We start from the raw sequence: 25,645 nt of genomic DNA, 5'->3' as shown, positions 1-25,645 counted from the left end.
TGGCCATACCAGTCGAAAGGACCTGTCACTTGAATGGCTTTCAAACTGTGGTCCATAGAATGTCTCCCAGTGGTCCACAGAGCTGCAGTGTTTATCACGATGATGACACGCTTCTAGATCTCCAAGAGATCTTGCTTCCTGGTGCTTTTGTAGCCCAATGCAAGACTCCAAACATCTGGAAGCTTTTTGTAGCTACTTTGTTGCTTGGGTGAGGCTTTTCCATGTAAACTAATTCAATTTACGGTTGGCACCAAAATTGGGAGACGAAGCAAATGAAGAGTAGACCCAGTCTGCAAAGTGACCTGGAGAGGTCAGAGGAGTGGGGAATGTAGACAGGATGGGAGAGCTGATCCTTTAAAAGTAGAGCCCTACGCTTGGAGAGAAGTGAAATACCCAGCACAAATATAAAATGGAGGCTTTAATCAAAGAGTAAGGCCCGTTACATTAAAGATAATTTTATCTTCATCTGCCTTAACATTCTAATATTTAAGCATGGAGCTGTCTTAAAACCTTCGAAATCCACAATCTTTGTGAAACAGATCAAAAGTCACGGCAGAACGTCTCAGAAAACTGTCCTGTTTTTTGGACTAGCTCCAGTAAAATAGATAATTAATTACTATAGTTGCCAGAGGAAGGATATAGAAGTTAGGGGGAGAAAAGTGCCTACAAGAGGAACTTGGTTCTAAAGTGGTCTGTATTGTAAAAAAAACAAAACATACAAGTGAAATTTTTCAGCTATCTTTTTGGACTCCTAGTACTGAAATTCCTTCTAGTACAGACACTTGGCCTACTTGTCCATTAGCAGCCTTGATGTGTGGCAGGGGATGCTAACTTAGTTCCTCTGCTTTGCCTCCCTCCTTGTTGAGGACATTGTCCTCAACTGGTACGTAAACTGTTGCCTCCTCATTATAGGAATACTCCTAGAAGGATTCCTGTGGAGCCCATATTTCACTTCTATGTTTTCTTTGTGTTTCAGGAGTTATCTCAAGACTCGTTTGGGTCCCAGGCATCATCTGCCACCTCAATGACTTCCAGTAAAGGACAAGAAGATATGAACTTGAATCTTCAGTCAAGGCCCTCCAGCCTGCCGGTGAGTGGTGAAGTTGTCTGTAAGTGAATTGTGTGAGGGCAAGCAGAAGCACACCAGGATGACTAGTGCTGGTAGTATTCCAGAGGGAAGCAAGAGTGGCGGCTGCCTGTGCTGCTTACTTTTAGTCCGTAGCTTCTGGCTTCCCACTGGAGATTAGATACAACTTACAGAGGTAATGGAGTGGATGATAACAATTTTTTTTAACCCTGAAAGCTCTGGCCTCGATATTTATTAGGCTGGCACTCTGGAATGCTTATGTTTTTATGTTAGGTCTCCAGTCGCTGAAGATAACTTCACTCTTAAGGCAGCCTCTGGTTTTTAAAATGTAGCGTGGGTGGGTGTGTGTGTGTTGGGTTGTTTCGGGTTTTTGGCATTCCAGTTCAGCCCAGTATTACCTGTGTGTTAACACAACTGTAACCACTACCTGTGTGTCAGTGGATTATTATGTTGCTGATTTGTGCACCTTTTGTCCAACCTGACTGAACAGATGGTGAATAAGACAAGTTAGTCAGTAACTGGAGTTAGGAAGATCAGCTGTAGATAGCTCCTTTCACTGCAGATAGTGGACAGTATTTCCTCTAAACTCCAAATCTGCTTGCTATGGGGTCTTTAAACATTCGGACTATTATATAGTTTGTAAACATATCTGATTATTGCGTACAGCATTCTGGCTGCTTGTTGAGTGAGATGCTTAGGTTTAAACTTCTTAGAATGTAGGAATTTAGTGGGGAGGGTTGATAAATTTCTCCTTTAAAAGTCTGGGATGAGCTGACCACGCAGATCCCTGCCTCTGTTTCAAAAGAAGAGTTTGAGCTGTTGAACTCGTTTTGTTTTCAGTGAAGAATTGATTATTTTCACTTATAACCAGATGGGGGTGGGGGAGTTCTTTTTCTTTAGCATCTGGGATAAAGCTTCTTCCTAAACTGCAGTTGGATTGGTCAAAGGGAAAACAAGTTGTGTGCATAGCAGAAGTTCCTCTCAACAATGGGATCCAGTTTTTAGGTCTGTGGTGAGCTCTTCTAAATAGTTCCTTGGATCATAGGGGCAAATCATGTCCCCAAAATGCAGCGAGGACTCTAACTTTGATAACAAAATGGGTTAAATTTATTTGAGTGTTGAGTCCTTTGGACCCTGACTCTGAAGATTTTGTTCTGAGATGTGGAGAATCTTTAAGTAGCATGTTTCTTTCCACTTTGCCTCTCTCCAAGTCCTTCCCTTATGACTCATCTTCTGTCTTGGAATGTAGGGGAAAGTGAAGCTACTGAAGTTATTGAAGAAATTGATCTGTGTCTGAGCGGTGAGGTGTCGTGGTTAGTAGCACTGCTGATGCATTCTCCATGAATCCTTCCGATCGATTCCATCTGACTCAGATTATAGGAATGAATTGTTCTCTTTAGCAGAAGTGGCTCCTGCTCAGAGTTAAGTGGGAGCTTGTTTTTGTGGTGCTATGGATAAATGTGGTCTCTCCTTGAGCCCTCTTCAAATTCACCTTCAAAGTGGCGCTATTGTGGAATTGAGGGATTGGTAAACTCTCTGGTCTACTTGAAATGGGATCTGCATCAGACAGTGTCTCAAAGAACTTCTGTATTTGTAAAAAGGAATTATTTGCAAGTGTTATATTATCTACCCATTTTTGTTCCAATAGGCAATCTTTTCCTTGGATTCTGGACTGGGAGGTTTGGTGGCAGAATAGCTTTATATCAGTTCTTATTAGGGATTTTTTTCTGTTAAAGTGTAAATATATGCTTTTCATTCTTCTCTCTGTGTCCCTCAAAGTTGGATGGTAGATCAAGGATTTTGAAGTCCCCCTTAGTAGAATGATTTTCCCAAGTAGTCATATAAGTGCCTTATAGAACCAAATGTAGTTCTGTGGCATTTCACCTTTGCAAGTTTTAGGTGCTTTCCTAGGTCCTGCAGATTAGCCACTATTGTGTGCCTTGAAAACTGGCAACCTGTGAAATGCAGCTGCTTAATTACAGACATCTAGAGCAGCCTTGGCTAAAGAGAATACTGCTGTTTTCTCAGTCTCTCTGCTTAGGAGATATTAAATATATAAGGGCTAGAGGTTCCATATGGCTCCATTAGACTTAGTGCCTGTTTTGAAACTTCAGGCAGTGAAGGGGGAAAATGCTTCCTTTTTAAAAAAAAAAAAAAAAAACCAACTCTCTGAGATCCTGAACCATAAGTCTGATAGGAACAGCTAGGCTACATGACACTTCTTGCCACTTCAGGCAAGATCTCTCTGAGGAATGTGTAAGCTGGCTTCTGGTGGTGATGGTGGTCTAGGAATCTCTTCAGCAAATTTAGAGAACTAATCTTTGTGTCATTCTCCGCTGTTTGTTTGTTTCATTGCTGTGAGAATTTGAAATACAGGAATGTTGCGAGATTGAAATTCATTTCACAGACTTATTTAATGCTTTGTTTGCTCATCTATAGATTGCAAAATATGTCTGGCCTTCCACTTTGGTTCACAAGTTATTGAGCTTTTATAGCTTAAGTCCATCTGCCTGGTCTCTCTCCCCCTTTCTGAATAATAGACTTGAAAAGTGTGTGAGTAAATATACTGCGGCTACTCAGTGACACAGATATCTTTAAAACAGTGGCAGATCCAGGTAGGTGCTTTCCAAAGGCAATTTTCCCTCAGTTGTCAGGGTGAAGAATTTTTCTGAAGAATTCTTTGATTCCCCAAGAAGTCTTCATCAGCAATTCACTAAACTAAACTTAGATAACTCTTGTATATGGGAGGGACAGTGTGTTGTCTTAGTGTCTTGTTGTAATAGATGATGTAATCATTAGTATAAATCTCTTCCTCTGAGGGGATCCTAAACCTCTGATCCTCAGCAAGAGACTCTCTTAGGCAAGTAGCGTCCAGTTTGTTTGGTGTTCAGCTTCTTGAGATCTTGACTCCTGCAGAATCTGAAGACCCTATCTCCAGCTAGTAATTAATAGCTGCTCTCTGGCTTGAGAGGAGTTGGCTTTCAGCAATGTTTAGGTGAAATCAAGAGAGTTCTCTTCTGTGCAAAGCTTGGATCCTTTCTTCTGTCCCCTTCCTCTTGCCTCATCTTGAGCTGTAGACATTCTCAGTAGGACTGGAGGGGGAAATGGCAGTTCAGTGTCTCAAAAGATACTAATTTTCCCTTAAGTGAGAGACCTTGATAGTTTGTTCACCCTCTTGTGTCTCAAGTTGGTTTTCTTGCTTACAGACACTTGCTTTTAGGCAATTCTTTTGGAAACTTAGAGAACTGTGTGGACTTGTTAGGAGCTTGAAGAAAGATCTAGACACTAAGGGGTTCCCATGTCAGAAGAACTGAGATGGTGATGGCCTGCTAAGGATCTCATAGTCATTTTGCTTGTGGATTTGTAAGCGGCATCAGAGGATGGAATTAGGATGGTAGGGCTGGATCCTCAGCTGGTGTTGCACCATTGATGAAGCTGTGCCGATTTACATTAGTTGACAATCTGGCCTGTATAGCTTGTCAGTAATTACTGATGTGTGCATTTATTCATCAGTGGAGGGATAGTTTGCTAGACTGCGTGTTCTCTCTCAGCTTGTTCCGATGAGTGCATGCTGTACTCAAATCCTTGTAGCCCTAAAGTGTGGTAGGTTTTCTATGCCAATAGAAACATGCCCCTATTTAAAACTTGACTTTCTGTTCTTTCTGCAAACCAGCCTTGTACTTGTCCATGAGGGCAGGAGATCTTAAAGTTTGTGGCTAAACTGGTGAAGCCAAACAAGTTTGTCAGTGTTTTCAGGTTGGTTTGCTGAAGGGACTCTGACCTTCTTCTTGTTCTAAGGAACCATGGTAATATTTCAGGTAGGGCATAAGGCATTGCTCTCCATAAACAGGTACAGGGTAGCTTCTCTGTCAAAATGAAAATGGCAGAAAACTAATCTCCAGTTAGGAACAGTCTTCAATGGACTCCTCTTTAGTTTATGAAGGTGAGATAATCTTCACCCAAGCAGAAACATAGACGTACAGTTGTTGGGGAGGGGAAAACTTGCATTCAGAGCAACCATGAATGTGAGTGCCAGTCCACAATTTCAGTGTTTCTGATGAACTGTAAAAGGTGACTTCTGGTACTGGCAGTTCTGCCCAAGAGGAATAAAAAGGGTTCTGGATCACCAGGTTTATGGGTTATGGATCTCTTCCACTGCTTGGTTTTGAGCGCAGGAGGAGGGGAACTGCAAGTATACAATAGGTTTAAATTATTTATTGGAGTCCTGATTCAGAACTAGTTTTCATAAGAGAGACTCCTCCAAGCTAACTGCGACAATCCCTGGCTGTCTTGAAAGACCTTTGGTGCGCTCCTGAAAGCTTTGAGAGTTAGGTCAACAATAATTGTCTCTTGATGTTCAAATCTATCTAGTAACTTTTAACTTTTTTCCCAAGTGCAGAACATTAGCTGTGATATTGGGACTTTCTGGCTTATCCTGAAAGCTATTTCAAAGCTGATCTTCTTGGATACTGCTGGTTAGCAACTGCATGTACTGATCACTCGCTTGCAATTGGATGTTTGGGATAATAGGGTCTTTTACCTTTTGAGGACAGAAGGGAATTCAGTAACCAGCTAAAACCAAATCTCACTTTTCACCTTCACTATGGCCTCATACTTTTACAGTCTAGGTTATATTGGGTCAAACTGTATAATAGTTTTGGTGAAGGGATGAACAGCAGCACTGCTCTACTGTTGTGGCAGTCTGGGAATTATTTGGCTGTTTTCTACCTCCTCAAATACTTAACATCCATTTATTTCTTGGCATCTGGGGCCTGTCAGGAAGTGCTGGTGGGATTAGCGAAATTTACAAGACCATTATTTCCACTTTTCTGTCGGTCTCTCTTTCTCTCCTCCACCCACCCTTTTTACATGTGTAGGTATTGAAAGGTAGAATAATTTGAGAGTTCAGTCAGCTGCGTCTACGAGTAAAGTGTCTTCTGATTATTTCCAGTCAGGGGGATTATGCAGAACAGCAAACTAAATGATGGCTAAAGGCTGACTTGAGGAAGTTGCTGCTGGGGGGGGGAAAGCAAAAATATCTTCATTTAAATTTTAAGAGCTGAAGACCAAGTTAAGAGCCATGCTGGTGACTTAGAGGGAGAAATACATATTCATAGTTAAGTTTAACGGTGAACTCAGAATCAGCTTCCTTCCCTGTTGAGGCTTCCTGCTGAACTTTTTTTTTTTGTGAACTTATTTATTTCTGGACTTTTGGCTCCTATTTCTGACTACATGTCATAGAAACAGGACCAGCAATGTATACATTTCAAAGCCATTTGGCACGTCATGCTATGGTGACTGGCACCACAGAAATGTCTAGATGGAAGACACTCCTGAGACCTTGTCCCAGGATGTAGAATTCCTGAAATCCTCAGGCATTTGAAGGATTGGTGCTTCACAAAGGTTCCTACAGAGCCCATTTTGACAATGGGGTAGTCAACAAATCCCCTGTATCTTCTCCTGTTAATTTTCCAGGTTGTGTTTTTTGGGTTTTTTTGCTATGATCTTGCAGCTGGTAACACTTTCCTGCTATTTCTCTGAAGCCCTGAGCCCCTCTCTGAGCTTTAGTTGTTTCTTTGTTTGTTTTTAATAGCTCTTTATGGCCTTGAGAAATGTGTTGAATGCCACTAGCAGCTCTGTTGCACAATCTTCTAGTGACGAGGTGAGTGTGGTGATACCTTTTATTGGACCAACTTGGCTTGGTGAGAGAGACACGCTTTAGAGCTATACAGTGCTCTGTCTCAGGTCTGGGAAAGTTACTTAGAGCCAGGAAAGGTTCCTTTCCCAGACCTACGGAAGAGCTCTGCCGTAGCTTGAAAGCTCGTGTCTCTAACCAGCAGAAGTTGTTCCAATAGCAGATATTCCCTCCCCCATGTGGTCTCTCTAATATCCTGACACCGACATTGCTGCATGCTCTTCTAGTCACTCTAGTGACATGTTTTCTCTCTGACCTGCTTCTCCAGGTCGTTTTGCTATTTGTCCATGTGGCAATTTCTCTCCTCCCACCTCCTCCCTCCAGTTTTGTACTAAGCTAGTCTAACCTGGTGTTTAGAAGGAAATTCCCCACCCCCACTGCTGTATCAGCCATGGCTGTTCAGAACAGTACAGAGCCCTTGTGCGTTGGTTCGTTTTCTCTCTGACGGGGTAGCCAATCCGCTTCCACCTTATAAATCATGCTGCTCTGAGCCGCTGATGCAGTTTGCGTTCCCTGTGCTTCGTGCAGAGCTTGTGCTTGCAGCAGATTGCTCTATGCTCGATACAGGGCCAATTTCCTGTTTCTATTCTGGTGGTTGGTGGCTCAGCTCTGCTTCCTGCCTGTGTATGTTACACAGATTCCCCTAACTGCTGGAGCCTTTTGTTTTCATAGGAACAACTTCAGTTAGCTTGTTCCATATTTCACTGAGTTTTCGATCTCCTTTTTCGGGAGTGACAGAGGTGGTCTGAAAGACAGTCTTGTTTCTTACTCTTCACAGTTGGCTTTTAAGCCCGGTTACAGTGCAAAGGCGGGTCAATGTTTAATCAGGAAATTGCCGTCGGATGACCAATTCTGATCTCGGATTCCTAACGGTAGTCTCTTTTCCTCTTCCCCCCAGTCACACACATCCACTGAAAACACATGGCTGTCGTTTTTTCACCCTAGAATAAAGCTGTAGGATAGAGTCCTTGAAAGATGGCCTTCTAGTGTGAAAGCTTCTCCAAGCTCTATCATGGCAAATTGAGACCTGTTCCCTTTTGCCACTGGCTCAGGGTTAGCGAATACCCCTTCCAGTCTGCAGAAGTCTCCCTGCAGCCTGATGTGTTGGGAGCATTGAAGAAAGGGGAGGGGCGAGGAGAACGTGCTGACTGGCTCCCTTCTGTTGTGGGCACAAGGTGGTTAAGGGATAAATGGAGGTGGGTGACTTTGGCTGATAGTTGTACAGGCTTTAGCACCACCTCACCTGAGCTCTCAATTGACAGGAAGCATTTTCTTGTCAATACTCCCCTGGCATTCAAGACTGCATTATTTCCCAGGAGAAGTCATACAAGTTATAAGTGTCCTGGGGGAAATTGCCCCCATTTAGCTCTCATGGGAGGGTGGGTGGGGATGGAGGAGAGTAAGTTCAAGGCTCAGCTTTCTCAGCATGTACTGTCTGCTCTGCCCTCTTCCTGTAAGTGGCAAAGGCTGCTTTGGTAAGGCAGTGCCCATGTCCTTCTTGATACAGGGTTTGCAGTGTGACTTCAGACAAGCCCTCCGTGAGGAGTGGAGGAGGAGTTGTGTGATTGATTTTTATTATTTTTAATCAGGTCTTTATCCAGGAAGGAAGAAACCTCTTAAAGAGGCTGTTGAGTTTCCTGAAATGGCAAGAAAGACATCTATAGTAATTGACTGTTCTGGCAACCTCTGACCTCCAGGGCTAGTAATCGGCGAGCATCAATGTGTGGAATGGGCTGGGTTGCCATGGTTACGCTCCCTTTTCCCCCCTCCCTTGCCTGCGCTTGCTCCTGTAAACTGGTGGGGAAGGAGAATTTCCTAGATTAAATACCTCAGTTTCCCAGCTGGCCTGGCCCATCCAGATCTGCAGCATAATTCAGGGATGTGCTGCTGGACTGACTGCTCAGAGCGAAAGTGCCTTCATTGTGAACACACAACTCTGTGCCTTTAGAAAACCCAGCAGAAAGCCCCAGAAGGGCCTCTACAGCGTTAATTGCATGGAACAGACAGCCTGCAAGTCGGGTGTTCAAAGTTCTCTTCGGTGGCCTGGTTCAGTGGAGGGACATGCAAGATCTGTCTGGCTTACAAACATTTGATGCTGGGGGTGTGTGTGTGTGTGTGTGTGTGTGTGTGTGTGTGTGTGTGTGTGTGTGTGTGTGTGTGTGTGTGTGTGTGTGTGTGTGTGTGTGTGTGATTCCAAATCTCTTCCCATCACCCATGAACTTTTTTTACTCAGATCTTACTTTTGGGGGTATTCTGCTGTCCTCACTCAGTTTTTGGTACAATCCTTTCAAAATTCAATGTGTGGGCCAAGAGCCCTTACACATCCCCTAGAGTTTTCTCAATTCCTGACTGCTGCATTTCCTTGCCCACCCAAACTCATGTGTGGTTGATGTGGTGGCGTAATCACATGCTGAGATGACTAAATGCTTTTGGAGTCTGCACTGAACACATCACAGATGGAGAATGCCTTGCAGATGATTGGGAAGCAGGGCTGGGAACTCATATCCTTAGGGATAGAGTGAGAGGGTTTGCTTCCTGTTGCTTATATAAATTAGCTTTCTATATGAGCAGAGTCTTGACCTCAAATGAGACACTGAATCTTTTGTAGATAGAGGATGAGGTGCATTTAAAAGCGAGCAAAACTAAAACACTTAGGTTGTGGTCACTCATTTGAGAGTTATACCACTCGCATTTACATTTTCCTTCTCAAATTGGACCAACTTGGACCAACTTTCTCGACTGAAGTAGTCTAGATATGTCTCCCTCCAGAACACAATCTGTGTTGCTGGGAGCCGTCATCAAGCAGAAGGATTGTTTGAATGGTGTGGTATTGCCACTAACCACATCCAGAGTTATCTGTGCTCTTTCCACAGTCTCTTCTGCTGTGACCTGTTTGAGGATCAGGAAGTTTGGCTTGGAGCTTGAGCTCTGATCCCTTCATGCAACCTCCTTTTGTGCTGTTGTCCATTCGCTGGCCCGGCAAATTTTGATGAAATGGTTAAACAAGTAATAATCAGAATATAAATCTAATTACCTTGGCAAGCCCGGAGAAGCCAAAATAAGAGCATTTTCCACCACTGTTTTGAGCATTTCCTGTCTTAGCATTAATGCTAATTAAACGTTAGAGTGCCTTGTGGAAGCTAGGAGAGGGGTCCTCGGGGGTTAAATGTAAGCTAGTTTTGCTGCTTATTTCCCAGGATCTTGCAGAAGAGATCAGCACCCAGCATTCCCCGAGGAGGGGGGAGAGTGCTGGCCACCTCAATGGTGGGTTTTTCTTCAGCGACATCTTGTTCTGTGAATGAATCATGTTGTTCCTTCCTCTTACTTTTTGCTGCCACTGTAGCTTTGAATTTCTCTTTTGAGGGGGGGAGAACACGGGGTTTGCTAGTCTGCTCAGTGTTTGGGGGGAGTGGTTTTTTAATTTTTATTGTGGGGGGGCAGAGAAGAAGGGGTGGTGTAGAGCAGAAGCAGTAGATGTGTGGGAGTGGAGTATCGACCTCTGAAAAATCAATGGCTGCTGCAGTAGCAGTGCTGGCTGTTTTTGCAAGGTCTCCCGTTGCAGGAATGTAGTAAAGCAAGCCGCACTTTTCTCTCTCCCTCCCACTTGGTTCTGTACCCAATCTCCAAAATAGCCAGACCCACCTTGATTTGCTGAGGTGGATTAGAACAGCAGCTTATTTTTGCAATTAGAGTAAAATTTCTCGTGTAACACTGAGCCCCTCCTCCTCACAGCCTGCTTTCCAAACGCTCCTTCCCTGCACTGCAGCTACAGCCAGCAGCTTCTACCAGTTTGTCTGAAACCATCCTGGAAGAGTGAGCTCTTCAGCTTCCCTTTCAGACAAGGAAACTGTACAAAGATCTCTCTACCATACCCTAGTCCCCATCCTGGAACAGTCACTTGACAGCACTGATACTCTGGAGAGGCTCATGCCTCATGGGGGAAAGGAAGGAAAAATGGCTTGTTCCATCTAGCAGAGGAGGAGACTGAATATTGAGGCGTGTTTAGTTTAGTTACCATTTTAGCGTTCGTTTTTGTTCCCTTTTGGGTCAGGGATGGCAGGCCCAGTTTTAAGGACTGGGTGGATGGAGTCGGACTTGGGGTACTTCGTGCTTGCAAACTAAAGGATGCACGGTCTTAGAGCTCTTTCTTCCCAAAAGATGCTGTATGCCCTCTGGGGAGGGACCGGGAAACTGTCTAGTTTGTAGCTGCTCTCACATGGTCCTTGTTCAAATCAATAGATCTCACTCCCAGTTGAGCTCACAGTGACACATTTGGGAGGGTGGGAACCTGATTGTCAGTTACATGTAAAGCTCTCTTCTGACTGCTGATCATTTAAAGCTTTTGAAAAGGGATGCAGGGGAAAGGTGGAGGCTATGAACCAGGTGCACAGATATCCGCTCGTGGTGCACTGAGTAGAACCGGGCTACAGTGGTGCTGACTTCTTCCACTATTCGAAACAGGGAATGCCCGGACAGTTCCCTTCTTTCCCAAGGTTGCTACAATTCTGAAAAAATGAAATATTTTTCTAGTTTAATGAATGGAAAAAGCCACAGAAATAAAGCCATCTTCTCTCCAATTTGGGAGCATAACTGATGTAGTGGGAGAAAGCAGTTTGGGATGGAGGGGACAAACCCTTATGTTGAAATGTGTGGCTGCACTTCAGGTATTTTGGGGTATTAATTTTGTTACAAATTTCTGTGGAAGGTGCCTGGAGAATATCAATAAGCACTCTTTCCTTTTTTTTTGTTTCCATGTAAATAAGTAACTCTTGGCTACTCCCATTTCCCAGAGCGGTTGGCTAAATACAAATTTACCTCTTTAAGATTCCTCCATCTCCGCCCCCCCCCCCCCCAAAAGAAGGATGGTTGTGGGATGGACAATAGCCATCGTTGTCAGCAGAAGCTCTTAGTTTAGTCTTTAAACCCACAGCATTGAGTCTCTGAGCCCAGGTCAATTGACTGGGGCTTGCGGGACTAAAAATTGCCGTGTAGACATTTAGGCTGGAGCTTAGGTTCTGAAGCCCGGCGAGGAGGGTGGGTCTTAAAGCCCAGGCTCCAGCCTGAGCCCAGACATCTACACTGTAATTTCTTTAGCCCTGCCAGGGAGAGTCAGCTGAGCTGGGCCAGCTGCAGCTGTGCGCTTGTTTTTTATTGCAGTGTCAATGTATCCTTGGACTCCAAAAACATTCTAGACTTAGAGACAAGCCTAGGAAAGAGAGATTCTGCACACATCTTCCTGCCCCACCCCCCAGATACACCCCTGCTCTAGATGAGCATCTAGAAGGTGCTTCTGATGCTATGAAGAATGACTCATTATCCTCCACACAATAGCCTGTTGTAGAAGAATGAAGCTAGTTCAATGGCCTGGTCCACTCTGTGGCAAGTTGTTTGCTTTTAGGTTAGAATTGGGGTTGTTGGAAATCTGGTTTGTGGTTTTTGGTATTTGAATCATTTCAGTTTTTCTTTCTCTCAGCACTCACAGGTCTGTGTAGTGCTTCCCTGTGCTGCCCGTGTCCTAGAACTGGTCTGGTTCTTTAGAACAAAAATGTTGTGACTCAATTATCAGGGAATCGAGTGCTTGAGACATTTGTGTTGGTGGGGCAGTGAGACTTTCCATACTCACAAACAGGTACAGGCTGGACTGTGGCAGTACAGACTTATGCACGGCCGTGTCAGTTTGCCTCCATCCACCTGATGCTGCTGCCTTTGGGAGTGAAAGAGTAGTTCAGTCTCATGGTCTCTCCAGTTCTCTTGTACCAGCCTTCTCAACCTGCAAAGAGCAAAGATTTTTTTTTTTTTTTATTATTGGTGGACATCTGTCCCCTAGGAACTGGACGGAGCCCCACCAACTCCTTCTACCTAGTCTAATAAACAGCAGTTCTGTAAATACTTATGGTCGCTGTTGTGTGATTTGCTATGGGAAAGGAGGAGAATCTTCAGCTACCAATTTAGGGGTGGTTTACAGTCTTTTTACGCTCTTCTGGCCGTGCAAATGTACCTCGGTGGCAGCTGAACATCTGTCCTGCAGGGCTTAAATGTGGGCATTTAGATGATTGCAGCTACTGTAGAAAGTGAAGTTCACACAATGCTAAGATGAGCAGGGGATGCGCACCTCTCTCACTGGATTGGTCTGGCTACAGATGCAGCAATTCAGCCAGTGCATTTACTGCGAATGGAGAATCTTGTTTAATGAAAAAGATGAGAAAATTCTCTCCACTATAATTCGCCAACAAAAACTTGGATTTAATTGAGATACGTAACTTGTAAAGAAGTTAATAGAACTCTAACTTGTATATAAAGTATTCAAGTAAGGAAATCAAAATTAAAATTTGTACCTCATCCTTCATTCTGCCCCTCAACACCAACCTGTCTTCCAACTAGTTAGACCTACCTCCAAAGTGGTCATCTTTTTGTAAATGAATTATGATAGTATGCTATGGCATGGTGTTGCATACCCAACACTGATAGGGACATGGGGACATCTGATCTGTTTTGCAGGGTGTCCCATATAGGGGGTTCACCCTTTGAATGTAGTGTGAATGGGGTACAGTGAGGTCTCCAGACCTAAGTGGGGTGGCTTGTGGAGTGTGAAATGGAAGATACAGCAGTCTCTATACTAGAGAGGAAAGAATGGCTCTAAAACCTGTGAGTAACTGGGAGATCACGGTTTGCTGGCCAGCTGTGTAGCTTTCTGTGGTATAGTGGACCAGAGGAGGTTGGGTCTCTGAAGCATATTTGAATATGAAATAGGTTAAGGAGTTGTGGGGGGTGAGAACAGGAGACTGTTGAAGATGTTTGTAGCTCTTAAGTGCTTGGAAAGGAAAATGAAGAAACCTTAACACAAAACAGGTAAAGCAGGTGTTTCACTTAACTGGAAGCATTGAGGGATGCTTGTCCATATCCAGAAAAGCCAGAGACTAAGAACGGCGTCTTCTAGTAATTTCCTCATTCGTCCTTTCTCAGACTTTAGGAGTCCCATTTGGTTTTGCCTGCTGAGCTTATTCATGTCTGTGGGGAAACCATAAGATCTACCATGTTTCTTCAATTGGTAATTGTCTTGAACCCTAGTTATTGACTTAATGGTGCCTACAAGGGTTGCAGGCACTGTACAACGTAGCGCGTGTACATCAAATCGTTTGTAAGTGCCATGTTGACTGCTGTGGGATCCTTCTTCTCCACGTTTGGCGCTATAAACCTTGTGTTTCTGCAGGCATTGCCCGCAGACTTTAAACACTGTGCATAACGTTGTACAGCTTCTATCCTAGAACCAAAAAATAGTTGAAGGACCAAGTGGAATTTCTTCAACAAGCTCTTTTTGAGCTGACCGTACAAAAGAAGACTTGCAAGTGTTTGGGGTTGTTTGTTTGTTTTTAACCCGAGTCCTGTATCTTAAATTCTTTTTTCTCATTAATGTGAAGCTTCCCCCAAAATACCCTTCTGGCTAGAGAACAAACAAGGAGAAAAGCCAATAGAAATTTTCCCCTCCAAAAAATTAATGTAAAAGATCCAGCTTTATAATAATTGTGTTAAAAGCTTTACAATGTTCATTATGGTACGGCTACCTCAGGCTCCGTAACAAAATCTTCAGGTCTAAAGAATACCTGGAGAAAACAAGTGGAAACTGCAGAGGCCCCACCATGGATGGATCGGTAAGACTGGCTTTCTGTCAACTTCGTATCTCAGGGAAACTGGGCCCATTCACCTCTCATTAGGGGGCTGCTCTAACTAAAGCTTGTGCTGCAAGAGTCCATAGAAGCTAGAGCACAGTGTATTCTGGCTGTGCCCCGTCCCTTTCCAATGTCTTATCCCGGGGGCTGTGCGGGACAGATGTAATTCCCAAGTGGTGCAATTTGTTTGCTTAGGGGTGGTCTGCACTAGAGAGTGTTGTTGACAAGTCAGCTTTTGTCGACAAAAGAGTGGAAGCGTACACACTTAAAGGCGCCTCCCACCGATGGAACTCTCCTGCTAGGCCAACATAACAAAACCACCTGCAGGAGAGGTGTAGGGCTTATGTTGGCATAGATAGGACAACGCAGTGTCAATGTAGACGCCGTGTCCCCCTTCCGTAACTAGCTGTCATTCTTTTCAATTTCAGGACTCCAGCAGAGCCCTGCAATTGACAAGAAAATCATCTGGGAGCAGGGCAAAAAGCCCCGGGGCAATTGGACCCCCCCACAGCTCCTGGCTGCAAGCTGGGAGGGGACAGGAGAAGCTGCGGGCGGCCGGACTCCCGGCTGCCAGCCGACAGGACGGGAGAAGCCCTGGGGCGGCCGGACTCCCGGCTGCCAGTTTCTCCCTGGGAACAGGGAATCCCCTGGCAGCTTCCCCTGGCTCCCAGTGGGGAACGGGGAGGAGGGAAGCCCAGGGCTGGCTCCTGGCGGAGAACAGGAAGTGGGGGGAGGCAGCCAGCCAGGAACCAGCCTGCGGGGCTCCTGGCAGCGGGCTGAGAGCCTCGCCCTGTCTCTCAGCTCCCCACACTGCCCCTCTTAGGTGGGTGGAAGTGCTCCTGGTAAGGACACACTCCATGGACCCAGTGAGGGTCGCGTGAACATCAGCCACTGCTGTAAGTCGACATGTGTTACGTTGACTTATTTTTTGAGTGTAGACGAGGTCTGACTGATCAGTCCCTTTGCATTGCTAGAGTAGTGTAAAAGATCTAGTATGTAGCCCAGAATCTGGAGAATTACTAGCTTGATCTTGTTGTTCCATCCTGATGTCTGCTTAACAATTGAACTAGTGCCTGATAATCAGATGGTGGTTCCCTTTTCATATACAACACCTTTATTTTGAGCACAAACCAAGCAGCTCCCTCTTACTGGTCATGCTAGGACTTGCAGCTTCCGCCCTGAGAGAGACAAGTTCCCCTGCCCCCTCTCCTTTGGGTATTGGAGTGTGTGATTTCAGGCATGGTTTTGTTGTGGTGTGAAAAGGTGTTAGCTGCTGAGTCCCTGTTTGTCACAGTGCTGACAAACCCACGCTGGCAGGAGCTAGGATTGGGCAACCAATTGCAGCTGGAACAGTTATCGTTTCAGAGTCCCTGTGGGCTTCCGCTATCAGGTCACATCCCAAAATAACACTGGGCAGTATTTCAAGTGAAGAAACGAAGGCTTTGGGGCTGCAGCCAGCCTGGAGTGTGAGATTCTGTGTGAAATAGTTGGAATCCCTCCAGCGTTTTTGATCTGCATGGCAGATGAGCAATAAAATGCATAAAAAACACATTGGAAACACGTGAGGAAATTCTCCAGACCCTGACGTTTCCTTCAAGTTGGCAGAGTTACTGCTGTTGATCCTCACCTCCTGTCTCTCAGTGTGACTGGCTGTGCTCGGAGGAGGAGAGCCCTGTTAGTGGAGCTGTTACATAGTTCTGAGTCTGTCTCTGTGGAAAGCCCTGCAGAGGGCAAATAAAATTTGAGTCTGATCCAAAGCACATTGAAGTCAATGGGTCTCCATTGCCTGCGGTGAGCTTTGGATCAGTCTGTGTGCTAAAACCTGTCCCAAAAGCAGACTGTGGAGGGAAAGCTTTATTACGTTTTTCTTCGTGGTGCGCTTATGTAAATTACATTTTAAAGTTTTCTGGGTGTTCGGGCCTGATTAAAAGATACTCTAGTTCTTTGAATGATAGCCAGTCTGAGAAACTAATCTGATCAGATGGAAACTGGATGAGGCTTTGATTGTGGACCCATATTAAGAGTTATAGTCCCAGTTTTACCATTTTGTTCCCTCCCCCTGCAGAAGTCAACTTCCTGTGAAATTTTATAAATACCACATGATACTCCACTTTGAATCCTAGCCTTCAAAAAGGACCGTGTATCTGGCGGAGTTTCTCTCCACTGAGAGAGGACTGCATTGTTGGAGTTTATAAACTTAAGTGGCTAAATCATTCAGCCTTATGGAGGTTAGATGCAGCTGGCACAGTATTTTCATTAGAATGCTATTGTTCTATTTCATATAATAACGTGGTGTTTTAACATATATAAGCGTCACACACCTATTAAATAGTATGTCAGAAAAATACAATGGGCTTACATGTCAGTGTTTAATTTCTTTAAACTAAGGACATGGCTTCTTCTGATGACTTGTATAATATGAAGGTCCAGGACCTGATTCTTCTATGTTAGGCCCTTTTATGCCACTCTTACAGTGTAAAGGGGCCTTAAATTGCACGTAACATAGATGAACGTATTTAAGTCAATAAGTTCCCAAGTTAATCTAAATGGATGTAAACCAGTTTAAATGTATCTATATAGGAGGTTTGCATCACTTAACTAAATCCATTTTTAAAAATGACATGCACCTGGTTAGCTAAGCCTTTGTGTGTAGACAAGCCTTGGGCATTGATTTTAAATATTTAATCTTTTACATTAACTAGAGTTGAAGATCAAACAGCTTTAATGTTGCCTCCTCTCAGTAACTCTGGACGTTTCACTCCATGACACTGTGTATATTTCTAGTAGAAGCCACATGCCCTACTGTTGTAGCCCTTACTCTGCCCACTGATAATGTATGAACATCAATCTCAGTCGCATAGCAGCCACTGACCTCCTCAAACTCTCCTTTCGGGAAGAAGCCAGGTCTAGCACCCTGCCTTTTACCTTCCAAAGATCAGGGGTGTGTCCCTGCCACACTTCTGCTGTTGTCAAGAGCTTTCACGTTTCTTGCTCGGTGTACAGTCACCAAACACCCCTCATTTACCATCAATCCCGTCATTCATTCTCTCTCATATTTATAGATATGCTTTTCCAGTGGAAGTCTGAGTAGATATTTACTGTGACCTGGCCTCTACTTTACAGATCACATCTGCAAAGTACTGTACTCTAAAACAATGCTGATAAAGTTTATGACTGGGATCTTTCTGTTGCCTGTGGAGATCTGGACACTCCATTCCCCTTAATTGTAATGGGAATCAAGCATCCAGATTCTCTCTTCCCCCCGCCTCCCCCACAACTTTGACAATTTCAGCCTAAAAGTATTTTAAAGTACTTAAGAGACATGCGAGCCTTCATCACATGGATTCACCCCATTGTAGTGGTGTGTAAAATCACAGTTAAGTTCATGTACTTAACTCTAGATTTCCTTGCTGTCAAGCATGCAACTTGTTATAACAACAGTCAAATAAGGCTTTTAGAAGAACTAATTAATGCACTACTGCAGCCTTATTAACAGTGTCTTAAATTTTTTTGTCTGAAAATAAAGGACTAAAATCAGGTAATATGTTGCATGATGTATTGGGTTTTTTCCTTAAGTATCTTTAAATAAGGCTGTGTTCTTTACCTGACTGTTCCACAGTTTTCCACCATAATGTGGGTTAAGTCACCTAAATGGGAGTTGTAAAGGAGGGAGGGGGGAAAATGCATGCCCCTCTTGTATGTGTGGCTATATTTTATTTTGATTCTTTATCAAACTTCCACTTATCTTTCACATTAGGAATTCAGATCTTATCTGCTTGTCTTTCCTGGAAGACTCCGACAACTGGAAAAACTAGTAAGATTGTGACATTACAATACGAAGGAAGTGAAACCCAAGTCATGGAGTGGGAAAGGGATATTTAGACACTCAATTTGTTTCTTAAATTTACCTGTTTAATCAAAACACCTCACAAGCATTTGGGAGAAAAGATCTTTGTTACATATTCAACACCATTGTCTCTCCAGTTATGGGGAGATCTATCAAAGCCAGAGAAGACAAGATTAGATCATTTTGTTTTTTTCTAAGATTACAAAAAGGCAGACTTCTTTTGGTAAGGAAACCTTTCAAAGCATTATACAGTGTGTGCACCTTTTTTGCAATCTTTTACATATCACCTTTATACTTGTTCTATAAAAAGGAAATTTACTCCTTTTTGTTATAAGGGTGTCATGAAACAATGTTTATAAAGTGTTTTTTGATTCTTAGATGGAAGATGCTAGACAAGTCCAAAGTATTAACCGTTTAAAACCTAACTGGCTGTTTGGATATACTAACGGTGGGTTAATTCTGAAGCTGCAGTTGCAATACTCCCACTTAATGACAGGGGATTGTGATACATGTCTGTATCCTAACCCATTTGTGTTTGGGGTGACATTAATGTAAGCAACTTGACTGAACTCTAGATCGAAGACTAAACGTAATTCCTACCTAGTGAGAAATTTGTCTTGAAGCACCAAAGTAAGATGAGAAAAGATTTTTCTTGGATTTGAGGTTAATACTGTTGAATTTGAGTGAGTAAGAACCAATAATAATGGCTGTGTGCAAGGTACTGTGTTCAGACTGCCTTCTCTGGCAGACAAGAGTTGTATTTTGTTTAGATGGGGAGCTTGTGCCATCAACCGTACTGAGGCTGATCAGCAGAGAGACTGGAAAGTTGTAGGATTTTGTAAACTTTGTTTTTAGGATTTTTCTGACCACTCCTAGCTTTCGTTGAAATAAAAAGAAAAGCAGCTATACTACTGCGACTGCCTTGCAAGCCATAGCCTTAATACAAACTGAAGTGGTTGTGGATAGTGGGCCTTAGGTCATGCCAGGGGTTGGCATTTCCATCTTAAATGTGTCAGTTGCTGGAGCTGGGGAGTTTTGAAAAATGGGGCCAAATTCTGCCATTCAAATCTGTGAAATTGCAGTGGTGCAGAATGGGACCCTGTTCATATACCCCTCCCATTTATACACACCCATTTTAGCAAAGAATGATCTCTTTGCCTGCCCAGGCTCCAAGTGTAACTTACCCTCCTAGCATAGACCGGAATCTCCTCACTCTTAGCTTGTGCCTTCAGATCGCCCCCTCCCTGAGCTTTCAGTGCAGTGTTGTGTCTACAGCCTGAGGATGGGCTGTTATAACTCACCAATCACCTGCAAAGCAGGCATTTTTGGAGTGACAAGGTCTCTTGTTTGCCCCTAAAGACCAAACCCCCTGCTGTATTTCAGGTCCTGAGGCCCAGCCTGCATTTGGGTGGGGAAGGGTTGTCTGAAGTGTGTTGAGAACGGTATAGCGCAGGCAGTGTAGATTGGGACCAAACTATCTCAGCCATATTTAGCAATTGTTTTGACCTTTCTGAATTCCGTTTTTTAAAACGTGGTTTGGTCCGATTCATACTGGTCAAACCGATTTTCCTGAGCAACGCTTTCTGTCTCGGTGCTAATCTGGCCTGAGATTCAAGGATTCCAAGGCTTGAAGGGGCGACTGATTTAATCTGACCTCCTGCATATCCCAGCCAATAGAACTTTGCTGTTTTGAATTGGAGCATTTCTCTTAGGAAAAACATTGAGAGAGGGCTTGGAAGTGATAAGCTAGGCTCCACTGAACGTGGGTCTCTGACTTTGTTACCTAATTGATTCCTCCACATCTATTTGCTGACAATTTTGGACACGCATCAGAGTTGTTGCTGTTTTAGTTTCCCAAATTGCTTTCCAACTTCTTGTTTCATTCTCTCTGGGGTTGTCGTGCCCATTGCTCCTGGCTTCTGTGATTGTCCCTGCCCCCTATGAGATGGAGACCGTGACCTGTCCCAAGATCTCTCACCATGTCTGTAGTAAAGCAGGCCCTTCCAGGTGCCAGTCCAATGCTTTAACCACGAGACTAATTATCTTGGTATTCTGTTGTCCCTAATCACGGAAAGCCGAATTGTCATTACAACTGTACGTCTCCTGTTACACAGATACTATAAAACTAGCTGTTCTCAAGGTAAAGATGTCTGTGTAAACAGTGAAAATATTTGTAGCACAATTTTCATAAATCAGATGCGGATGTTATGGTCACATGGCTCCTCCTAACAGATGTGAAGTATGAGTGCTCGTTAGGCCAAAAGTGGGTGCAGAGCAAAGCTCACTGGGAAATGTAGGCTAAAATGTGGCCCATTCCTAAATCATCAGCATCACATCATCATGCAGTGATGCCAGCTGCAATGCACTGATCTCTTCCTTTCCCACTGCTGTGCCTTTCCTCATGCTTCCTCTTCTGTACGAAATGTCCTCTCAAAACTGGTTTTCCAAGCCACTCTCTTCATCCAAATACATCCCAAGATTCAACTTCTACATTTCCTACAAAAATATTTAAGCTACCATTTAAAAAGGCTACTTAAAATTAGTCTCCTGCAATATAAGAAAGAAGAACCACATTGAGGAAAACCCTACACAGTTTTTTATCATTAAACTGTTATTGTGCTGCACTTCATGTATATTAACAGATTCAGGAAGAAGCGATTCCTACCTAGAGAATAAAACAGCAGAAACCTTTAATTTTAAGTCTAAGGTTTGTATTTTAGAAATAAGAAAAATAAGATTTCTGGTAGGGTCAGAATCCTTATTCACTGTTCCTTAGGTGTCTATGAAGAGGGAGTTACTGATGATGGACAGGTGGGTGGGAAAAAGAGTATGAGAGAGAGATTGGGGGGGGGAGGGGGGCACCTCACCATATATTATCTCATCCAGCTCTTCCCAGTCGTTGGGCGGGGGGAGGAGGGGTGTGTGTGTGTTTTTTTTTTTTTTAATCATAGAGCTAATCTCTTAATGGCAGGGGCTGTCTTCATGCCGGTGTTCCTGTATAGTTCCAAAGTACTTGAACAATAGCCATGTGTAGAATATAAGAGGTTCCCCTGCCCTCACACATGTGCAGTATCCACACAATTTACCGACTGTTCACAGGCTGCAATTTTCCAGCGACTCTTGTGCCAGTTTCAGGCACTGAAGCTAGTTCAGACAAGATTGCTGTCTCCTGGTTCAAGGTGGATATGTGCAGGAAGAGGAGAGCCAACAAAGCCTGGAACGTAATGCTGTAGAGACAGAGTGCTAATTCCCAGTGTGTGTGAAGAAAGGGAAGTGGGATGTGTTTCGTGGCTTTCTTTTAAAATCTCTGTTTTTAGTTTTAGTTTTTCTCTCAAGTAAGCAGCTCCCCAGCCTGTCTGAGGCCTCAGAATGGACTGAGGTGAGGCAGGAGTTCTCAAACTCTTTCGTAGGGCGAGCCGCTCTTCTGTCATGGACCCCTTCTCTGCACCTAGTCATCACATAGACAACCTCTTCTCTCGTTTGCAATCCTATACCTGCCCCTGGCAACTACATCACATTCTTTTACAAGGAAGTACTTATTTTTATCCTCTTTTAGTTCAATTTAACAGCTGGACCATCAGCAAGCTCTCCACAGACCACAGCTGGGGAACTTTTTGGTTCAGGGTGGGGACAGAGTAAGATGCAGTTGTCAGTTACCTGGGTTTGTGCTACAGCCTTCATAACTGACAATAACATAAGCTGGTTTGATTGATTTTTTCCCCCCCTATTGTTTGTAGTTTGCCTAGAAGCAGAATGCAGTGAATTCTGTAACACACACTTCTCTTTCCTAGTGGTGCACAGGAGAACAATTTCTCTACCTCTTAATTTTTTTTTGTCTGATCTGTTTTTCTGTGTACTGCAGGATCTGTCTGGTTCCATAGATGATTTACCCATGGGTACGGAAGGAGCCCTGAGTCCTGGAGTAAGCACGTCAGGGATTTCAAGCAGTCAGGGAGAGCAGAGTAACCCAGCTCAGTCTCCTTTCTCTCCGCATACCTCGCCTCACCTCCCAGGAATCAGAGGACCCTCCCCTTCCCCTGTTGGCTCTCCTGCTAGCGTTGCTCAGTCGCGTTCCGGTCCACTCTCACCTGCCGCAGTACCAGGTAAAAATATTCAGTGTGTATGGATCTGCTGGCGTGACTGCTCCATGGAGCTGAAGGAGCCTGCCCTCGGTGGATTAAAATTGGCAGTTTTAAAGAGAAGTTTACCAAGAGCAGCCCCAGTTTCTGACACTGAGGGTTTTGTAATCATCTGGTTGCCTTAAAAATGAGGCTACAACGTGTGGGAGGAGACTTCTAAAAGTATAAAATAAGGCGTTTAGCTGAGCAGCTATAATCTATTGACTTGCATCCCAGTAACATCATGTTAATTGTTTTGGGGGGAAAAGATTAATTTAACTGGTTTTTCATCTCCTTCCCCACTTCCTTTGGTGGGCTTAACACCTCTTTGCCCCGCCCCTTCCCCTTCTCCACCTTCCTTTGGATTTTGTTGCGGTTCTAACGTAATGCTGTGAGCCTAGGGGCATGTCTACACTGCTGCAGTAGCAGGCATCAATGCAGCGGCATCAATTTGAGCAAGTCTGTGTCAACCCGCTCAGTCGATGGGAGCGCACTCTCCCATCGACTCAATTAGCGCACCTCCCCGGAAGGCAGCGTCAATGGGAAACGTTGTCTGTTCGACATAGTGCCATGATGCCACCACGCTACATAGACCGAAGCACATTGACCTGAGATACGCTAGTTACGTGATGTGACCCCGTGATGTAACTAGCGTATCTCACATTGACCTAGCATGGCAGTGTAGACCAGACCGTAGTCTCTCTCAGCCTTTCCTAGGTACATGTGTTTCTTGTGGCTAATGCTTTTCTATCCATGGTGCAGGCAATCAGATGCCACCCCGACCACCTAGTGGCCAGTCGGACAGTATCATGCATCCTTCCATGAATCAGTCAAGCATGGTCCAAGATCGAGGTATGGGTTTTGTGTGCACATTATTAAGGATTGTAAGTTTTAACAGTAGACTTCTGAATGTAAAGCTGGATATATAAATAATGATCACCTACCTATACAAGCTTTAAAACCAGCCTCTTCCAGGTGAGGCATGGATTGTGGGCTGAGAGTTGGTTTGTAAAGCTGGAGCATCTCGTTCAACTCAATAAGCATTCAGGGCACATTGTAATAAGGTTGCCTGTTGTTTGCCCTAGAGATTTGACTTTGATTAAGCTGTTCCCTGCAGCTTTTAAAACAAATTTCTGTGAATGCTGCATTTCTAAGAACATAATCGTAAACCTCAAAATGTGGGATGTTTACAACAGTTGTGGCTCTCTGCTCCAGAAAGGAGAACAGATTGACTGGAAGGAGGGATACATGTGTAGGAGCCTTTTGCTTTGTGGCTGCAGGCGTATGTAGGACAATAGTCCTCACTAATAAGCAGCACTGGCTAGCTCATTACAAGTGCTCTGGCCTACTACAGTTTTCTCTTGTTAGAGTGGGCAATAGGTGTGGCATCTTTTGGCAAATACCATGGACATTTTTTTAAATGGCAGTTGCTCTTAAAAAAAAAAAAAATCTGTCTGGGTTGTGTCACGGGAATGTCTGTCTGTGGGTGGGTTCCAGGAGCATAGGGAAGTTTTATGTATGCAGTACTGCCTCCCTAGAAAATGTGTATTAATAATACCTCATTTGAATATCTCATTGATCAGGTTACTTGCAGAGGAATCCTCAGATGCCCCAGTATAGCTCCCCTCAGCCTGGCTCCGCCTTATCTCCACGTCAGTCTTCTGGAGGACAGATGCATGCTGGGATGGGACCGTATCAGCAGAATTCAATGGGAAGCTATGGATCCCAGGGGGGTCAGTACGTTTCTCAAGGTAAGGGCGTGAACCAGCTGGATAGCGTGGAAAACTCATATCGCTCTACTAAGTAAACGTGGGCAGGAAGAATGGCCCATATCCCCTGCAATCTTCTGCTTTTGACGAATTGCATTTATATGTACCATTTTAACATGTGTGGATGATGCAGCAGCATCTGAAACTGACATGAAAGGGAGGGTGCTCTGTGTGTCTCACTGGGGAATATGTGTGAGGCAGCTCTGGCTTTAAGGACTAAAGGGCTTCTGCTCCAGAATTCCCCCTCCTGGTTTGAAAAACCTCTTAGCTGATGGGGCCTCCAAACTGCTGCTGATTCAGTTAACTTCAGAGGGAGAGGGACTTGGCGGGGAGTTATACATCTTATGGAGCTTTAACTGGGACCTCTTCATCCTGTCCTGGACCATCTGGCTCATTGTGGTCTGTGATGAGGTCAGGGGAGGCTCATACTGCCTTTGAATGGATAATGACACTTGATTGTGTCACAACATAAGAACGGCCATACTAGGTCAGACCAGTGGTCCATCTAGCCCAGTGTCCTGTCTTCTGACAGCGGCCAATGCTAGGTGCTTCAGAGGGAATGAACAGAACAGGCAATCAAGTGATCCATCCCCTGTTGCCCATTCCCAGCTTCTGGCAGACAGAGGCTAGGGACACGTCACACTGCCAATTTGAAGACTTCTAGTGAGTCACAAACTAAGTAGTTGGATGTCCTCTCCCCCCCACCCTCTTCTCTCTGCAGGAGGCTATCCCAGGCAGCCAAACTATAATGCTATGCCTAACGCCAACTACCCCAGCCCAGGAATGGCGGGAAGTATAAACCCAATGGGAGCAGGGAGCCAGATGCACGGACAGACCGGGGTGCCACCCTACACCGGGCTTCCCCCAGGAAGGATGAGCCATGCAGCCATGGGGAACAGGCCCTATGGCCCCAACATGGCAAACATGCCTCCCCAGGTGGGGACAGGGATGTGCCCCCCACCAGGCGGCATGAACCGGAAAGCACAGGAAGCAGCTGCCGCCGCCATGCATGCTGCTGCCAACTCCATCCAGAACAGGTAAGAAATGAAGCTGCCCCGGCGTCTCTGTTCCTGTCTTCACCCTTTTGTGTGGCGGGCGCAGCCTGTGACTTTGGATCAGGCTGTGTTTTGAAACGAATCAAATCTGAGGAACCCTGAACACAGGTTTCCTTACAATGCCTGCAGAAGGGCAGGTCTTTAAACAGTCTGACGGGGTAGGAGGGGAGAAGTGTATTGAAGTCACTATGCAATTAGCTGTGTTCTGTGGCTTCTCTCACTGTGTGCGAAGAAAGTCTGATGTTCTGTGAGATCCTTTCAAGTCTGGTTTCTGGAGCTGTTAGTTGCACGGGTGAGAACAAGATACAGTGTGCCTGGAAGAGCCAGAAAATCTAGCAGACCATCCTTTCCACTGCATTTGTCAGTGTTTTTTGAGTCGAGGGGTTTAGACTAAAATTTTCCAGTGT

At 44.5% G+C, this 25,645-nt stretch overlaps 1 protein-coding gene across 2 annotated transcripts in view; it reads left to right on the top strand.

Moving 5' to 3' along the window:
* ARID1A (AT-rich interaction domain 1A) overlaps positions 1-25,645 on the top strand; it is a 107,305-nt gene that overhangs the window by 57,319 nt on the left and 24,341 nt on the right. For both annotated transcript variants that reach the window (XM_067543322.1, XM_067543321.1), the window contains 5 exons: positions 977-1,090; positions 22,159-22,399; positions 23,177-23,266; positions 23,998-24,165; positions 24,905-25,220. In XM_067543322.1, the coding sequence (XP_067399423.1) occupies positions 977-1,090; positions 22,159-22,399; positions 23,177-23,266; positions 23,998-24,165; positions 24,905-25,220 (929 nt within the window). The remainder of the gene's footprint in view (positions 1-976; positions 1,091-22,158; positions 22,400-23,176; positions 23,267-23,997; positions 24,166-24,904; positions 25,221-25,645) is intronic.

This window comes from Emydura macquarii, unplaced genomic scaffold (assembly GCF_026122565.2).
Source record: "Emydura macquarii macquarii isolate MOO-44397 ecotype Brisbane River unplaced genomic scaffold, CSIRO-AGI_Emac_v2 contig_820, whole genome shotgun sequence".
Taxonomy (NCBI): domain Eukaryota; kingdom Metazoa; phylum Chordata; order Testudines; family Chelidae; genus Emydura; species Emydura macquarii.
This window is presented reverse-complemented; position numbering and strand designations above follow the sequence as displayed.